General features: G+C 44.5%; 1 protein-coding gene across 1 annotated transcript in view; it reads left to right on the top strand.

Moving 5' to 3' along the window:
• NATD1 (N-acetyltransferase domain containing 1) overlaps positions 1-19,478 on the top strand; it is a 120,045-nt gene that overhangs the window by 37,967 nt on the left and 62,600 nt on the right. The window contains exon 2 of the mRNA XM_069645765.1: positions 5,749-5,867. Within this exon, the coding sequence (XP_069501866.1) occupies positions 5,749-5,867 (119 nt within the window). The remainder of the gene's footprint in view (positions 1-5,748; positions 5,868-19,478) is intronic.

Raw genomic sequence — 19,478 nt, 5'->3', positions numbered from 1 at the left:
TTTCGAACAGCCTATCTTCTGTCACAGATGTGTCTCTCTAGCGCTGTGTTTTTCTTTGTTTTTTTAGTTCTCTGTAGTGTTTCAAATTGAACCACATACTGACACAATAGGGCATCCAGGAGGATCTTTCGAATTTTTGTGTATTTTTGGCAAAGTATCTAATTTTGGGCTTCTAACACCATGGGGGTAAGAAATCAAGCTTCTAATGTACTCGAACCCGCTTCAGTGCATGGATTATCAATTATTTGCTGTGATCCTTTTCCAGCAGGATGTACTGAAACATTTATGTCAAGTGGTTGACCATGGCCTCATATTGGGCAATACCTCAAACTTTATTGGTAGACCGGATAGCCCAGTTATCATCAGTGTCTTGTAACGATTTAAGTGCCCCGGTCTCTTGATGTGTCAGATTCCTACAAGTGTACAAACCAGCATCTGATCTGCTTCAGGGCAACAGGATTTTCCATTCTATTCAAATGAGTATTTCACAGCACATGTAATTCAGTGCAGGCATCGAAATTGGGTTTGGACAAGCAGTATCTAAAGGCAGATCCTGGGTATGCAGCATTGGTGACCAGGACCTACCATTGGAGAACAAGGAGCTAGTAAATAGCAGTCTGCAAATCTGTCATATAAGATGCAAAAATATCTTTTTGTTAATCATTTATGATCCTTTATTCTTTAAATGTCTTATAGATGTGTCAACGTTTATTTATAGCTTGTCACGAATTTACATTGTTAAATGCACATAGGTTTGTATCAGTTGTACAGGGGAGCCAGATGTAGCTCCTGGTAGCTGCTAATGTCCAGCTAACCAGGCTCTTCTAGAATACAGACAGGAGCCAAATAGCTCCAAGCTCCCCTCAATTTCAAACCCTGCAGTGCAATATGTGAGGAGTCAGAAATGTGAGACGGACACAAATGTAATGTTTTCTCAAGGTTTGCCATTTTATTTAAATAGAAAGGTTTTGATCAGCACCCAGCACCCATCCTGACGGAAAGATCCCTGCCTAGCAAACTAAGACTAAAGAAAAATGACCTAGTGTCCAAAACAGTGCTGACCCTCACACTAATACAAACAACAACATTATACAAGGAAAGTATAGCTAACTTTGGTTCAACAAAACCGTTTCTTAATTCAGAGTTAAACTTTCTTGAAAGCACACCTTGCGACCAGGGTTGAACTCCATTCCCCCTGCATCAATTCAGAAATACTTTGATTACAGTTCTGACTCAACAAAGTTCTGTTCACGGTAATGAAAAAAGTATTCAACCACTATCTTTCTCTGAGATACAACCAATGTCGCTTCCACAATGTTTGGTTGCTAATTTATAAACAACTTGATAATTTCCACAATATTCCCCGTGTTTCTTCCCCAAACACAAAACCAGCCAATGCAATTGTTCAAATGAACTAAATGTTGTCAGATGGCCATACATCTTCTTGAAATACTTTTGTCAAGATAGCAAATCAACTTGTTTTAGTGATGCCACTGCGTGTCAATAATCAACACACTTTTTTGCCACAAAGGTATTTTACCAAATCATTTTCTTTCCTGGTCCACTCGCCTGCCAGGAATAACGACAATATGCCCTTTTCTGGTATACTTGCCTGCCAGGAAGAAAGAAAGAAAAACTCCTACAATTACTTTCCAACTTGATGGCAATATTAATTCCAAGATTCTCCATGCCAATCTCTTGGAAGGAGGATTGAACAACAACTACTTTTTCTTATAGTCTCTTGGAAACTTGGGTTCCAGTTTTCCCCAATCTAAAAATGGAACATAGAAGAATTATTCTCAAAGTGTCTCTCAATAGCTTCTAGATTGCTTTGTGATTGATAGCATTTTGGGTTACAAGCTTCCTCCAATTCAGATCCCAAAAAGGAAGAGTTGTACTCTTGTCACCTCTGAATGGTTTCACAGTCTCTTGGCTGTTGGCAATGTGAGATATATGCTTTCCCAAAAGTGTACCTCTTATAAGGGGATTTATGTCTTGATTGCTTTGAGGTTTTCTCACAACTTCTTGGCTGATGAAAATACTGGTAATGAGCTTTCCCATAGCTGCTTGGCTGTTAATAATGCTTGTTAAAGGCGTTCCTCACTGGTGGTACTATTAAAGTCTGCTGGCAGCCTCTTTCCTGTTTATAATGCTGGTCATAAACCTTCCCCGCTGCTATTCTATTATAAGGGAACTTTGTTCTTTGGCACTCGGTTTCTTTACTTGTTTGACATTCAGAAAAAGCTTCCTGCTTTAATTGTTCGGTATTCAAAATTGTTACATTGCCTTTATATTCAGCCAACTCACTGGTTCTCTGCGGCTCCTCCTTCGCATTGTCTGGCTTTGCGGTCGAGCTTCCGTGCATTTTTTTTTTTCTTTCTGACTTCTGATGGCGTGCTTCTCGCTGTGTCTACTCCTGCCTCTCGGATAGCTTCGACTTCCTCTCAAACGGCCTTCAGTAACTGCTTGGCCTTCTTCCTCTGCTTCACCTGCATTCCACAGCTGTGCTTTATCTCGGAATTTAAATTTCCCGCTAAGGTGTCTTGGGCTGCAGCACCTAGACCGCACCTTTGCATTCTGGGTCCTCATTGTCCACAAGCCCTTCTTCCTTATCCGAATACCTCTAGCCTTCTGGGAACTGAATTCCATAAAGAATTGTATGACATTCGTTTGTTCTATGTTCCTGTCAGTTAATTCAGACTGCTTTATGAACTGAGGTTTGAGAGTAAGGGGAGGCTATACAAAGAGTTTGTAATTTCCCATTATTTTGAGGACTTCTAATTATTTCAGAATTATGACAATTCAAAGTTCTTATATTTAATTCCTGACCCCTTGAGGTACCAACTTTATTCTGGTTAGAAAGACTTCTCATGACAAGTTCTTTGTGTATTTATAAGGGAGGGGTTGCTACACTGATGAGCCTATCAGTATCTAGGAATGATTTCACTGTCTTCCAAAGAAGGTGAATACCGCGTCGCTCCTAACAGTCACCACTCCCCCCTTGATAGCCTTCTCCTCCCATGTGATTTCCCGCCCAATACCACCGCCAGAGTTAGGATCAGGTAGCGGCTACCTTCGTCCACATGGGAGGAGACTTTAGGCTGCGGTCTGGTGATGACTCCTTAGGAGTCTCCCATGTACCTACTTTGATCTGTTCAGATTCCCATGACTCTATTCTCTCTTGCTCCCTTCTGTTACAAAATATACATACTGATTGTAAGGACTGCAATACAACAGTGATCAATGTTCCCTTTTGCCCAATGGCGTTCCTGTTGTCAATTTCACTTTTCCAGTTTCTATTGCTGCTCTGTGATTGAGTCCCAGTTATTGCCTATGGGTGTTTCTTCACCTATTCGTGATTCTACTGCCAGTCAATTGGTCATGTGTTCCTGATATCCTTGCTTATGCAAATTCAGCGGTTTTCTAGCGGCTGAAATGCAGGTAGTTTTGTCCCTGCTTTTGGAGCCTTTACATTTAATTTTTTTGTCAATTTCCTTAAAAGAATCGTGTTCAGGAGAAGTATATAACTCGGCACTACATCAGTCGACAAGCTTGAAGCAGTACTCAACAGTTTTTGCAGAGAACCAGTGGAGGAAAAAGTGATTGGTAAACTAGATCAAGCGCAGCATCTATGGTATTTTACTTTCCCCTTTGTCGAAGAGATTGGGTTATGTGTGCAAGGTGGGTCAGTGGCCGTAAGAGGGCAGTTTCTGTGAACGTTTTAGGGTACATAAATGCTGCTCCGCCGAGATGAGGACACCATCTTTTCTATTTTATTTTTAAAACCATCTTTTCCGAGTTAAGAAACACATCTTTTAAAATTTGGATGGCCTTGTTGCAAAAATTAGCAAACCACACATCTCAAATCTATGCGTCTTCATCCACTTTATGTTGTAAAAATCAACTTTATTACCCACAAATACAGTCAGCATTTACACAACGATACTGTTTTAGAATTTAAATATATTAGCAGGATATATTGACACTTGTACTTGATGTGGCATGTGAATAAACATTGTTATTCAAATATCTACTTGCAAAGGAATTCCTCAGGGTCTTTGGAAATATGAAATCTTGACTAGTTTGGAAATTGGCAAAGTTCTTGAGTTCTCATTTCCTGAACAGCTTGGTCGGACCACTTCTGTTCAGTGGTCTCCACCAGTGTTCCTGTGTACAGACATTGACCCCACCCTGACACAGTAATCCCTAATATCGGCTTTCCTTAACCAGTATGCACTCCATGTACACTGTGCTTAATTTGAGAACCAATCCCTTTCACCAAACAGCATACGTCTTCCCTGGAGAAGGAGGGCTCATTTGCGTCGTGATATATGCAGGTCGTGGCCACTCCAATTATGAAGGCGTTAAGTAAGGGTTAAGATCCCTCAGCCTGGTGCTTCACTGGTACTCAGCCTGGTTCAAGCGATAGTTCGCCCTTCTCATCTGAGGATGCGAGAGTCGTCTTTTTTTTTGTTACCAGCACCTGCTCCAGTGACACCTCGACCTCCATGCAACAGGGCAAACTTCTAAATATGTGGGTTTCAATTCAACTGGTTGTTATCCTAAAGAGTGTGGGACAAATCACACCCCATGCCAGCCACTGGCAAACACCTACAGGTTAAATACACCTGCACGCTGTTGGGTGACCTGGCAACAATGGGATGTTTTTCATGTTACCATACAAAACTGATTGTCAAATGTGAGGCATTTTACCCAAATATGAGTGTACTGTAAACTGCACCATTGTACCCATTATTTTAAGATGCTTGCTGGGAGTGCTAAATAACTCTGGACAAGGAAAGGTGGGAGTAGTTTGAGTAGGGGTGGTTGGAAACAGGATAGAGTAGTTGGTGGATGAGGGGAGAGAAAGGTAGATGGAGGGTTGTAAGGAGGGGGCAGGAGGAGAACAGAAGAACATGTGATAGCATAAATAAGAGGATCAGAAAGGGGAGGGAGACAAATCAAGCAAAAGGAACAGAGGGAGAGTGTGGGTGTCTGGGAGATACAGGCACAATCTTGCGTCACACTTGTATGGTCATGGGGAGAATGGTAGAACAGGGCAGCCCTTGAGAAATCCCTAAGCGCAAGGCTTTGGCTTTTAGGTCCTCACCTTAAGCTTAGATTGAATTAGGCAGTTGGTGGGGTTACTAATCTCTAGTCTCTGCTACTATGTTGGGAAATACGGAAGCATGGGGTAGGGTGGAGGGAGCCCAGGGGCGGTCAAGGGACCACACAGGGAAATGCATTAGTCTAAACCAACAGCAGTCTACTAAGATCATCCAGAACAATTTAGTTTGGAAATTGATAATACAAACCCTTGAACCATCCTCTGGAGTTTAGAGACTATGGAAGCCATTTTTGATGTATAGGACTTTTATAACTGAAAATAGTAAGTGGCTTCCTGACTTGCCTGTTGACCCGTGTGCTCCCCAAATACAGTTCCTGGAGATGCCACTGCATTGTACTATGCATCTCCAAGGCTAATGACAGTAACTGAAGGTTGAATCAATAAAGCTAGAAAGGAATTGGTCTGGCACTTTTTTTGTTTTAGTATAGTGGGCAAAAGCCACTTGAAGCACTTTACATGCAATTGGTCCGATTCAGTGCATTCTTATTACCTCGATCAGCCAACAGAGTATCTTGCAAAGTGCACTGGGCAAGAGTATGAAGTGACTCTTGTTTGTTCATCTGCTTTTCGAGGTATCTATCTGGCTTTAACATTCTGTCTCTTGACTTGTGTGCTCTCAGGGTGCCACGACCGGGCTGTTTTGCTGTATGAATATGTCGGGAAACGGACCGTGGACTTGCAGCACACAGAGGTTCCTGATGCCTTCAGAGGCCGAGGCATTGCAAAGCACTTGGCAAAGGTAACACTCTGGTAACCTTCTCGGTTTCCTTCGACACCCGGTCCAACCTTTCTGTCTTGTCTTTCACACCATTGCACAATACAGTTGCAGTATTGCAAAAAAAGCTAACCTGGTCAAACCTTGCCTAAGGGATATTGCTTTATCCGTTCAACGCTGTTATTTGATGTGCTTGGTGCATTGTCTGGACTTAATACAGTCTGACCTTTTTGTTAAACCTCGACTTTCTTTTATTAGCACTTGGAGTCTTCTTTATGCCATGCGGACAACACACAGCTGTTATTTGACTTCTTATGTAATTAAACTGTTGAGTTTGGACGGCCAAAATACTCCAACAAGGTAGCACGAATGCCGAACATAAAGAAGATCTACCACTCTGTCATTTGTGCCTGGATAACCTATTGCAGGAGTCTGAAACCTTTGGCGCTCCAGATGTTTTGGGCTACACCCGCTACCATCCCCAAACAGCATAGTGCAAGATGATGTTTTGGACTACAACTCCCATCTGGAGAGCCGCAGGTTGCAGCCCTCTGCTTTGCAATCATCCCTGAAATCAAGAATGCGTGCAGTACCTTTGCCCTGTTCCTTTCTGAAAGTTGATTGACCCTATGCTTGCCCAAGGCATTCTAGAAGGAATTTTACTTGGTGAAACCCGTGCACAAGTATTGGAGAAAAGGTTTTTCTATACCCGCCTCCTTGCTGGCTTAGTGAGAAGATGGGTTGCTCCAAGCCATTGGTTCTGTGTACGCCGCGCCAGTGCTCTGCAAATTTAGTTGCCTTTTGGTCGCAGAAATAATGAATTTGAAACTTCTCTCTGTTACCATGAAGGCTATTTATATTGCAACCTTTTTCTAAACGGTGAAGTACGAAACAGTAATCCTGCGAGTTTAGATTGTCTGCATGCACGCCCTGTGGATTCATGAAAATAATACTGAAAACCACACATTTTCGAATGGATTGTGTCCTCCCACGTATTCCTCATCTTATGATGATTATCGTTCCAGCTTTAGCTGTTTTCGGATTCTTTTTTTTGACAGGGGCCGCTGTGTGCCATCTCATCGATGTCCCTCGAGGGCCTCCATTCAACTGTCAACGTCATCCTCAGTATAAATGGTGCACGCAGCGCCTGTTGGCTTCAGTTCCGTTTTTCCGAGCTATCGCTTCAAAGAATTACAGCGCGCTTTGGTTCTTCAGAGAACTTTGTCAGCTATTTTCGATCAATGAAAATGTCTTCCCCCCCCCCCCCCTGTCGGCCTCATCAATGCCTAAGGCGGGCTTCAAGAAGTGCCAAGACTGTGGATTGAAGATGTTGATCACCGCCTATGTCTGTGGTGCCTTGGTACCAATCACCGTACCTCCTGACTGTAACTCCTGTCAGGCGATGACCGAAAAGGCTCTCAGGGAGCCTAAAGGTAAATTGGCGGTGAGGAGGTTGCCTTCAAAGTCTCCTTCGAAGAGCCCAAAAAGAAAGACCAATGAGTGGAGGGATTCTCCTCGACGGAAAAGATCTTGATCGAGAAGTTGATTGCGCCGTTCTTCTTCTTTGAAGGCCAAGAAACGGCATCATAGGTCACCTTCGACCTCTAGTGATTCCTCGGCAGAGGCGATCAAATGTCCAACTAAGTCAGACTCTCTAGCAAAATGGGATGCATTTTGTAAATGCTTAAAATCTTTGAGAATGCGGCCTGACCCCCCTCGAAGGACAAGCAGAAAGCCCATGCCCCGGTCGATCTGCATAAAGACGACAAAGCAAAATCTTCAGAAACAAACCATAAGCCAGTACAGCATCAAAAAAAAAAAAAAGCTTGATCGACTCTGACAAAATCGACTCCGACTTCAAAGTTGTTGTCAGCGATTACTTTGAAGTTGTCGAAGCCAACCGTAACCCAGAGAAAGGTTTTCAAACCCTTGCCAAAGAAATACTTTTTAAAGTCTTTAACCTTTATCTATGGAGATAATGAACCTTCAGATGTTAACACAGTACCATTTGTGTTACAATGTGGCACCCCTAATGTGCCAGATGAATTCATCTCAGAAGAGTCTAGGTTAAAAGACGTGTATGATAACCTTCAGTCAGCCAGTGGTTTAGATGCCTCTCCCGAACTGGAATTTGGCAAACCAGATCCTACTAACCACGCTGACTCCTCATATAGAAAGTTGGTGAGCAAAGTAATGAGAGTTTTTAGGTTGGAGCAGACTTCTTTTGAGCGGGATGGCCTGACCATATTTTAGATGAGGTTTTGCCATTTCACACTACCCTACCAAAAAAGGGTCTCCGCTAATTGGGAGACGCCAGAGACTGGGGCTCCATTGAATACAAATTTTACTAGAAAATGTAGGCCATCCAGCAGTGACCCAGAGTACTTAACAAAACATCCAGCACTAGAATGTTTGGTGGTTCAAGCTGCTACAGCTACTAAGCAATCGGCATACCCCTCTATCCCTCCTGATAGGGATGATAAGTGAGTAGATGCCTGGGCAAGAAAAATATTTACTGCTGGTAGTATGGTATTAAAGTCCACCAACGCAACTTGAACCTTGTCAAGGTTTACGTTTACCTTGTGGGACTGTGTAGCTATGGCAGCTGACCACATCCCGGAAGGTTAAGGAAGAGACGGCTTCCTAGCTATCATCAAGGATGGTAAAGGGGCAATGGCTGAATGTCTCCATCAGGTCTGGATACTACAGACAGCATCTCCACTAGCACAGTTGTGCGCAGATTTGCGTGGTTGAAGTCCGGATTTGCACCACCTATGCAGTCTAGACTCCTCAATATGCCCTTTGACAGCTCGTGGCTGTTTGGCAGCAAGGCTGATGGGAGTATGAAAAAGTTGCAGACATCGAAAGCGGCGGCTAAATCCCTTAGCGCCGCCATTAGATAGCCTCAACACCTCTACTCTGGTTCATCTTCTTGGTGGGGAAAGTCCTTTCGATTCTACTTCTCGACTGGCTTGTCCCCTTCCAATTGAGAAGATTCCCTCGTGGTGGACGAGGGAGAGGTGCTAAGCCAGCCCCCACCAGCAGCAGTTTTACCCTTGGCTTCAGCCGCATCAAAACCACTCGGAGGCCTTGACTCACGACCCTGGTGGGAGGCAGACTTACTTAGCATCTGAAAGAATGGCAGGGCGTTACTTCAGATGCTTGGGCACAAGTTTACTACCTTAATTTCCAAAAAGGGCCTCTGGATCATTCACCGGAGAACAACTCTTTCAAAGTTCCGGAGAACAACTCTTTCAAAGTTCCGGATCCGCTCCCTGTGCAGGAAATATTTACCCTGCTAGAGAAAGGTGCTATAGAACCCATACATGTGGCAGAAAGGAGCAAGGGTTGGTACTCCCGATACTTTCTCATTCCCAAAAAGGATGGCGAATTGAGACCCATTTTGGACTTAAGAAACTTGAACAAGTTCCTCAGGAAGGACAAGATTACGATGGTTACCCTTTACCAAATCCTTCAGGCTCTCCAGCTCCAAGATTCCATCGTGTCATTGGACCTTCATGATGCTTATTGTCTTGTGCCTATCCATCACAGGCACAGAAAGTACCTGAGGTTCGCGGTTGGAGGTTCTCATGATCAGATTCGAGTTCTCCCATTCGGGCTGACATCCGCCTAAAGGTTTTCACCAAGTTAATGGTGGTGGTGGAAGTGAGTCTCAGGAGAGGGGGGGTGGGGATTCACATCTATCCTTACTTGGACGATTGATTGGCTGATCAGGGCATGTTTACTTGAACAAGTCCGGGAAGATCACAGCGCAACCTGCCATTCTCTCCACAAACTAGGCTCCTTGTAATTTCCCTTAATTACAAGATATCCCACATGATACCATCTCGGACTCTGGAGCGGTCCTGGATGCTTCCTCAGGGAAAGCTTTGCCTCCCGAGGTGAGGGCTCAACATATTCTGCAGATGGTCACCAAATTCCAGGGTGCCCAGCATCTTCTGGCCTTTTATTTTTTGAGGCTGCTCGGTCTCATGGCATCCTGCATTTTTCTGGTGCCAGAGGCTCGCCTTGGAATGAGATCCCTCCAATGGGCTCTCAGAAGTCAATGTTCCCAATTCTCAGGCAGAATGTCAGATCACACACAAAAAAAAAAAAAAAAAATCAGAGTCTCTCTGAACCTTCTTTGGTGGGCTTGCAAGGACCACATTCTCAAAGGAGAATCTTTTTGGCAACCATGGCCGGAGATGATTGTAATAACTGACGCCTCACTCACGGGGTGGGGAGCCCATGCCAACGAGCTGACAATCAGCAGTCAGTGGTCTCATCGGAGTCCAAACTACGCATCAACCTTTTGGAGCTGAGGGCAATCAGACTAGTGCTGAAGGCCTTTCTGCCCTGTATGGGGAAAGAATGTCCTGATAATGCTGGACAAAACAGTGGCCATGTACTAACTCAACAAGAAAAGAGTCGTAGAGTTCTGGGCAATTCAAGAAGGAATCTCTCAATTGTCAGCGCACCTAGCCAGAGAGGATAGCACGGTGCCAGACGCTCCGAGCAGGCCTAGCACAGTCTCCCACGAGTGGGAACTAGCTCAGTAAGTCCTTCTAGAGATCTTCACCTTTTAGGGAACCCCGCAAGTGGATCTGCTCGTGACCAGGTGTCAACCGGAAATGTGAACTGTTCTACTCCAGGGAATTTCCCCCAAGAGGAGGTCTAGGAGATGCATTCGTAGTGGACTGGGAGTTTCCACTCCTGTACGCGTTTCCTCCAGTCCCCGTCGTTCCTCATGTGATCAGGAGGTTGAGAACGTTCAGGAAATACATGATCCTAATTGCTCCGGATCTGGCCTGGAGGACGTGGTACCCGGACCTTCCATCTGCCCTCCAATGCGTCTTCCACAAAGCGAGGACCTTCTCTCGCGACAGGAGGGTCAGGGTTCTCCATCCAGTGGTGAAGACTCCACCTTCTCGCACGGTTTCTGAGAGGTTGAGATCCAAGGATTGGGACCTCCTGAATGACATAGTGGAGTCTTGCTTTCGGCCAGAATGCCAGCAACGAAATCTTTGTACCACTGCCATTGGAAAAGTTCAACAGGTGGTGCAGGAATAAGAATGTGGAACCCTTTCTATGTGACACACCTATGGTGCTTTCTTTTTTGTTAGATTTGGCGAATCTGGGGCTCCAGATTGGAACAATTAAAGGTTACCTGGCAGCGCTATCTATTTTCAAGCGCTCTGCAGAGGAGGATTCATATTTTAAAATCCCTCTGCATTGTTCAATTCCTAAAGGGTCTTACTAACGTATTTCCACCAGTACCATTCAAAGTCACTGTTTGGGATCTTAACCTGGTGTTAACATTTCTAACATGCATTCCTTTTGAGCCTATACACTCACGCCCATCAAGACTCTTAACCTTAAACTGTTTTGCTAATCTCAATAGCCCGCAGGGTAAGCGAGTTGCAGGCACTTTCCTGTAAAGCCCCACATATCTTTTTCTATAAAGACAACGTTGTTCTCAGGATGAAACCTTTTTTATTTATTTTTTTACCTAAAGTAGTCTCCTCCTTCCACTTGTCGCAAAAAATTATTTTGCCACCTTTATATCCCCATCCTCAAACAGGAAAGGAGGTGGAAATATTACATAGGCTGGACCCAAAAAGGGCTCTCTGATTTTATATATCAAGAATGGCTAAATTTAGTCGAAATGACCACTTCATCGGCTATACAGACCCTAAATTGGGTTTAGCTGTTACAAACGGACCCTAACCAGATGGATCATCCCGGCTATTGGGGAATGGTACAGGTTAGCGGGCATAGACCTTGAGAGGCTTGAGAGCACATTCCACAAGGGGCATGGCAAACTATTCTGCTCTTCAGAGAGTTTTCCCAGTCCAAAGACATTTGTTCAGTGACCTCTTGTTCATCTATTCACACGTTTGTGAAACATTACTGCCTGGATTAATCTTCCAGTCAGGAAGAACAATTTGGAAAAACGGTCCTTCATTTAGTCCATGACTAAAAATTAAAACAGAATATAATTCATACTCCCACCACCAAATTAAAACTGTTTTGGATAAGGAATAGCTGGGAGGACACAATACATTCAAAGAACAAGTTACTTACCCCATGGTAACATTCTTTCGATTGGATGTTCCTCCCATGTATTCCTCATCGGCCCTCCCAGCCTACCGCACCGTAGAGTTTACGTGTTATGCTTTCTTGGAGCCTAAGGTCCATGGTACGCCTGGTAATTACTCTACAGGAGGGAAAAACAGAACTGAATCCAACGGGCGCTGCACGTGCTATTGATGTCAACAGTCGAATGGAGGCCCTCTAGGGACATTGACTCGACGAGACAGCACACAGCGCCCCCAGTGGAAAAGAAATTCTGAAGCAGCTAAAGCTGGAAGGATAATTATCATAAGATGAGGAATACGTGGGAGGAACATTCAATCAATAGAATGTTACAGGGGTAAGTAACTTGTTCTTCTGAGCTGTCCCATCCAGGTGGACTAAGCACTCCTGTCCTCAGCATGCCCACCGTAATACCACAGCACCCCCTAAATCCCTCTCCCTCACCAAGTCTCACGGATGGCTTCATTTAACTCCCAGGTTACCAAAGATGGTTCAAGAGTTTTTATTTTCAAGATGGTACAAGTATGTTTTTATTCTGGTCAGGGAGTAGGCAGGGTATACTGATGGGCTTCTCTCACTCAGCCTCCAGGGAGCTCCCTCCAATCTAGCGCAGGGGTCTCTAAATGCCAGGTTTTCCAGCTAACAATCAGTAACGCTGACTGTCTAAGGCTAGCTATGCGTAAGTCTGAGTATTAATTGCACCTCTGTCAAAGGAGTGCTCGACTAGCACTCCACCACTTTCTTGGAAACTACTAACATTGTTGCCATAGATTGTACACCCAAGAAAGATTTCAGCTGTTAGACAGAGTCTCATTTCTCTGCAAAAAGAACTGTAATCGTCAGGGGAATTAACGGATGACTCAAAACAATGGTTCTGTGTGCTCCCCATCCCTCGGTTCAAGGCGGCCTCCCAGGCAACTCAGAAGTCAGTCTCTTGGAGTTTATATTTTCCCAAACACTTCTGGACTCAGTCTTTCTTGGCTGGTGGAGGAGTACAGACTCTCGTGTTGGTCCTCCCGTGACTCTTTGAGGCACCCTGACACGGCACTCGTAGGTCATCTTTTTTTTTTCATGCAGGCCACCTGTCCTCTACTTGTGTCCCTTAGCGGCATACACAATTATCATACTTCTCAGGCATGCTTTCAGAGCACCACATATAGTTATAGAGTTAACCACATTGTGTCTACTGATGCACTGCTGATTTCAATCAACTCGTCCATGTCTTTATGCAGGCAATCTGTGAAACTGGAGTTGATTATCTGACGCTAAGTTTCTTTGTGGCATTTTTGCATCGCACTCGCCGGCCAGATCTCCAAGTTCTGCAGGGCATGGCCACATCTATTTTCCATTGTCCTGTCAATGGCTGAGCGAAATCAGCAGTCCGCCATCGACAAAGTCCCTATGTGAGAAACTGCCGCCCCCCGACAAGCAGTACGAGTCCTCTCTATCTCTATGATGCTCCAGCCTCTATATTCTGCTCGGGTTCATATCCTGCCTCATCTGGCTTATAAAACAGAGGGGTGTCTGGGAAACTCTCTACCAGCATGAACACAGCCCATTGACTTGTTCTTGGGTGGATGGCACCTGGGAGAGTCTCAACCAAGTCTTTAGCTCACTGTTCTTTTCACAGAGAAGACATTTCCCCGCATATCAGTCTTTGTCCTGCCCAGGGGCAATCCAGCACCGAAATACGAGGCGATTCTCCTCTGAACAAGAGTACCACAGCAACCCCATACAAGTGTTTCAGCCTAGCTGGGCCCGCTATTCTAATATTATCACATAGCAAATTTATTATTACTTGTCAGGCTTTCAAAGAAGGATACAGTCTCTCTAATTTGCCGCATAGACACTGGTTATAATGCAGTCTGAACATTCAGTGTGTACTTATGACCCCCATTATTCGCCCTTAATTGTCCTTGTAATCTTGTAGCACATTATACTTTCTGTGCTTAGCAAACAGCACGCTCGCTCCCCTCCACCTGCAGAATTTTGGTTTTATATGGATTTGAAACATTAGCCTCAACCTAACCTTTCGCTCTACTTTCAGGTAGGTGTCCTGAAGAAATGGCATGTCTTATTTATTTTTTCATTAAAAAAAAATAGCACCTTTTTTCATCTCATCCGGTGAGTTATCCCATTTACATTAGTAGAGGCAAACAGAAGGGGCATTACATTAGCCATGTCCAATACATAGTGCCCAAATATCCCATACAGTACAATCCTAGGGGAAAGACTCTAGAAAGGCAGTATGCTCCACGTAATATTAATCAGCAATCGGTTCATCAACCCTGTGCCCCCTGGGAAAATCCAAAGGAAAAGCAGAGCAGGAAAGGGACAAGTCGGAAAAGGGAATGAATGCAAGTGTTTGACGCCCATGACTTTTATCCTAGAGAAAGGCAACCTTCTACCTTCTGCAACTGTTTTGATTGCCATTGTTGCCTCCATTTCGTGGTCAAGGGCGACATGTGTGGTTTGCAGTAATCAGTTCGGCGAGCTCCAGATCTAAGAACGGTCGCCAGCAACAGTGTGACGCAATCTTACTCTTCTTTATCTGCCTCCTTGTTTCTCTCATTAACCCCCCCCCCCCCTCCAATTTACTTTCCAACTATTCCCTCCTTTTGATGTCCATCTTTATCCTTTGTCTGTTTCTCCCCCCCCTATATACTGTCTTTCTCCTTTCCCGCTCCACTTTCTCCCTTCCAACCTCTCTCTCTGCTTGCTTTCCAACCAACTCCTAACACCCACCCTTCCCCTCCTGCTGGATTGGTTTTTAGACTCTAGCACACTTTGTGTTCAGTTGCCGCACAACACTTAGGCCAGTTACAATGCTTTAGTGGGCTTTGTGATTGGTGTGTATTTGGGCAGACTACGGTTCCCTTTCGCTCACCTGTCCCGCTTGATAATAGTACTGTTGTACCCAGCTGTGGAATTCTACTGGTGGCAGGGTCTCTGGTCTTTCCTGGGGTTTGATGTAGAATGGGTTTGCACCAGCTCCTGTGTGATGCTATTGCATACCTATTTTCAGGTGCTTAATGACATTGACTAGTTAACACCTGGCTCCCAGGGCTCTGTGATTGCAGCAGGTGCTCATGGAAGTCCTCAGGCTCCATGTTTGCAAACCTAGGTTACAAGAGGTCTCAGAATGTCTATACTTTGGTGTAATTCTAGCTGAATCCTTGGACTGGGGGAAGTTTCCAGTAGAGCCAAAACTACATTAGTAAAGAGAGGCAGTACCATCTTGCCTAAGGTTGACACCGTTTTTCAGACAAAGTTGGAAATCGTTCTAAATCTGGCACAAATATGTGCTTGATTGTTGTGAGCCAGAGAGCCTGCTGGAAGAAACCTTTGTATTTTTGGCAAGTACTGCATTTGGGAAGTCTCTTGGAAAACCGTTTTCTCTTCGGCACAAAATAGAATCCGAAACAACCCCACAAGCTATGCTTTAAAACAGGCGTTCTCAGTAAAAATAATTTTTAAAAAAAATAGATTTAGAGAAAATCTGGTTGATTTAAAGTATGGAAGGGAATACCTGGAACAAGAACAGCTGTCTAAAATCCTATGAACTGCAATGCCTCTAAATGGGGAAGATTCTAGTGATGGACATTACACCCAGGTTCAAATCCAAATGCCCATTTGAAACTTGTAAAGGAAAAACAGGATATCAGTGACCTGGGAGAAATGCCCATGGCAGAGCCTGTACTCTCGACTGCTCCTAACGGCCCCTCATCACGAATGTGTCCAGAGCACATGTGGACTCCCTGGGACAAGCTTCTCTGACTGCAGCTTACACGATTGCAAGATGTCCTCTACACTCTGCCATTACTGCTGTCTACTTTTCCTCCTTTTCTTGTTTCTCTTAATTCTTCTGCCCACTTACTTCTGCCTCTGCTGACTGTTGCTCTCTTTTGCTTGCTTGCTTGCTCCCTCATCTGCGCTCGGTTGGCGTCTCTTTACGCTCTTGCCTTCTTTCTTGCACGCTGTTGATCTCTTGCGCTCTCACGTGCTGTTGCGCTCTCTCATGTGCTGTTGCTCTCTAAACGCACTGTTGTGCTCTCACTCTCCTATTTTCTCCTACGTGCTCCTTCTTCAACCTATCTGATGTGGGGTAGTTTCTGTTCTGTCCTTACTCCTTTGAGCTTTTTTTCGACTCCCAACCTCGTGTCTCTCTTTCTTTCTCTTTCTTTCTCTCTCTTTCTCTCTCTTTCTCTCTCTTTCTCTCTCTTTCTCTCTCTTTCTCTCTCTTTCTCTCTCCACCAACCCCCCCCCCCCCCCGCTCCAACCTGAAGGCCAGTCTTCATCCTGGAGCACGGCTTCTTTGTGTGTAAGACTGTTTCTGGTTTAATGCGGTTAAGCGGTTGGTAATGTGAGGATATTTGTGCACTGCATATTTGCAACGGCTGTCATTCTGCCTTTTGAAGTTTTGTTTGCGTCATACTTGCAGACTTTGACTTTCTCCTATAGAGACCAGAATTGATTGTCTGTGGGAATGGGAGAGGAGAGAGATGCCGGGGTATCGCCTGTGTACAGCATCATCTAGCGGGTGGCTTTCCACTGCCTCCTGAACTCCCTAACCTGCCCCATGTGACTGATGCCTAACTGCATAGCTTACTTGGATCCTGCAGGTCTCAACTGGTTGAATTGGGTCACCACAATATAATAAATCTAAGATTAAGGCATTTGCAGAAGATACATTTGTCTGAAACAAAAGTGAATGCTTTGTGTAACCTATAGCATTTTGATTATGCTAACGAGTGGAGCCTCCAATCTAAACCCTTCATCTGCAAATTCTCAGATCTTTCTTGTGCACTCAGTGGACAGTGTAGCTGTTTGAGAGGGAGAATGACCGGCTGTGACAACGGTAAAGTGTGACGGTGGAAGGGAGGTGGCTGTCTATTTGTGGTAGGCATGTCTCATATTTGGTCAAACCACTGTATGCAAGGTACAGAGGTAAGATTATCATGATTTGCATGTATCCCAAAATTGTCATTTTCATGCAGTAGGTATATACAGTACCCTGTAAGGCCCTTCTCTCCAAGGCAATTTTATTGGAGACCCCATAACTGCAATCAGTTGCTCTAGGCTGAGTTGCACCAATACACATTGTTCAACTCACCTTTTGGTGCAGCATCTCCATATTAGCTGGATGAAATCCCTGCCAAATTCGGTCCATGCCAGCAATTGCTTATTCCCTGACCTAGCAAACTGCACAGTACTCGCACCCAAATCTACTAAATATAGCAGTACAGTATGTCACTGCTGCCAAAAAAGGACCGTTGCATACAATATCAAACTTAACTTTGTAGTTTTCATGTAATATCCTGCACGGTTCATCATGTGTCCTTGGACTACGTTCTGCAGACCTCCCAGCTAACCCGAAGCACTCTTAGGCCATGATTGTGGCCATTAGGTGCTATCCAAATACCACATAACGTTGAGCTTACCGATTTCACTTCTGGTTCTAAGATGTTCCTTATTCCAAAGGTACTACAGCTTTTGTAGCAGTAGAGAATGAAGTCTCTGGCACATGATAAATGTCTTCAGTTTACTAATGAACAGGTGTATTTTGTTGTTAGATTCTTGGGCTGTGATTAATATTGCAGTTTTACAAATTACCTTTAGTCTTTATGTATGAGTGCTCTAACATGTCATTGTAGTGGTCAGATACACTGCAAGTGGTTGGTTTGTAGCAAGAGTGTGTAACATAGAATCCCTATTAAATATCACAAGCCTATCCCTTGTGATGGGCTAAATAACTGTGCAGTGTGATATGGACAGGGTCGTGACCCTGTCTGGGGGGGGGGGAGGTGGGGAGAACAGGGATCCTTCCTGACTTGGGGTACTTGGCCTACCAGGAAAACATGCCAGAGATGCTCCTACCAAGCGGTGTGGTGAGGGAGTTGGGAGTTCTAAGGGGGTGGAGGGGGCAGCCCCTACCACCTGTGAGTGTGCATTGCATGTGACTGATGGTACCACTATCCCTTCTGTGAGAAATCAGAAGGTGTCTCACCGACTAGTTCCGGGGGAATCTGTCATCCAGGTGGCCAGGACACGGCCATCGCTTTTGGATGTAGTTCCTGGGTGTGGACCAGTGTGGGAGGATCACCTGCGTGAGGGATCTTCGGGGAGTGGGGGAACGTTCTGTGTTGAAGCCAAGATTACAAGCAGCAACATTGGATGGCGCGCGCTGGACCGAACATTATTAAAACGCATGTGACAAAGGACACACGTAAAGTTTACCTGCTGATGATTGATTGAACTTTCAAAGTAAGATATAATGCCTTTGACATAGTGGTCCGGTACCGCGTGGGAGTTTGCTCGAATGTCTCTGTAAGGTATCCAGCTGAGAAGTGGCAAAAGTGAGAATCGTGAAGAGAACGAGTAATTGTAAATCGACATGGTCCTGTGACGGGTTGAGCAAAATCCTGCGCACAGTCAGAAGTCTTCGATATTTTTGAAGTAAAGATATCTTGGAAAAGTAGATAAAGTTGGCCCAGAGGTCCTCAAAAAGTGGTGGCCGCGCACGTGCTCAGAGCAAGTGGCTCTGTAAGTGGCTGTTCTGCTGTTCAGCGGGGCAGTGTGACAGCTGTAACGCCACGCTACTCTCCTGATTCAATCTGAGTCATTCCAATAATTGTCCCCTTTACGTGTGTTTCATGTGAGTAACACGGACCCTTTATCTAAGAATGTATTCATCTTGTTGTGCCTGCATTTGATGTTAGATTTAATGTAACTTAACTCTGTGCTATTCCGCCAGGTACCGCTGTATTGTTCGGTATGCTCGTTATACTATATTAGGCTGAGGTGAGGGCTGCTTCCTGGAATCCCTCGCTCTAAAACCTAGGCTGTGCTGATAGCAGAAGTTTGGTTTAGGTGCACTGTACGCTGGTGAGCAGTGTGCTTTGGTTGCTTACCACTGCCTTTTTCATCTTACACGTACTTTAACAGTGAAGATGGACATTACGTCTGCTCCTCGAATCACTTTAATAGCTAGCTTTACATGCTTTACAATAGTGTTGTTTAAACTGCTTCGCACTGCCTCTTAAGATACTACTGCATTTAATGAGTTTTATATGTTTTATATTAGTGTTGTTTGAACTGCCTCGTATTGTTGCTTAAACTGCTGCACAGCCGATTGTGATTTTGTGTGTTCACAGACAAACACATCTGCGAGTTCATTATTGGGCCTGCTGTTTCATTTATAACTGTTGCCCTGCACAGTTGCGTCACGTCATTTGCCCTTCCTTTATCATATACCGTTTTAGTATATTATGGACTATTTTAATAGTGTAATGGTCGACCATTTGAAAGAGCTGGAAATGCACAAAAACATTAGAAATAGACATATATGCATACTTAAGGTCATCTCACGATCCAATATTCCACCTATTAATGGTAATGCCATTACTGCATATTTCCCCAAATCTGTCCGTTCTCAAGCATCTGAATGTGCCATCACTGCCAGCAATGTGCTCTTGTTGGCTGAAACTACTGATGATTTGCTACTGGAATTATCTAGTGAGTTGGGTTGTGCGAGTTCAA

The sequence above is a fragment of the Ambystoma mexicanum genome, chromosome 2p (genome assembly GCF_040938575.1).
Source record: "Ambystoma mexicanum isolate Mex_15411 chromosome 2p, UKY_AmexF1_1, whole genome shotgun sequence".
Lineage (NCBI taxonomy): Eukaryota > Metazoa > Chordata > Amphibia > Caudata > Ambystomatidae > Ambystoma > Ambystoma mexicanum.
The sequence above is the reverse complement of the archived record's forward strand: the minus strand, read 5'-3'. Positions and strand labels throughout refer to the sequence as shown.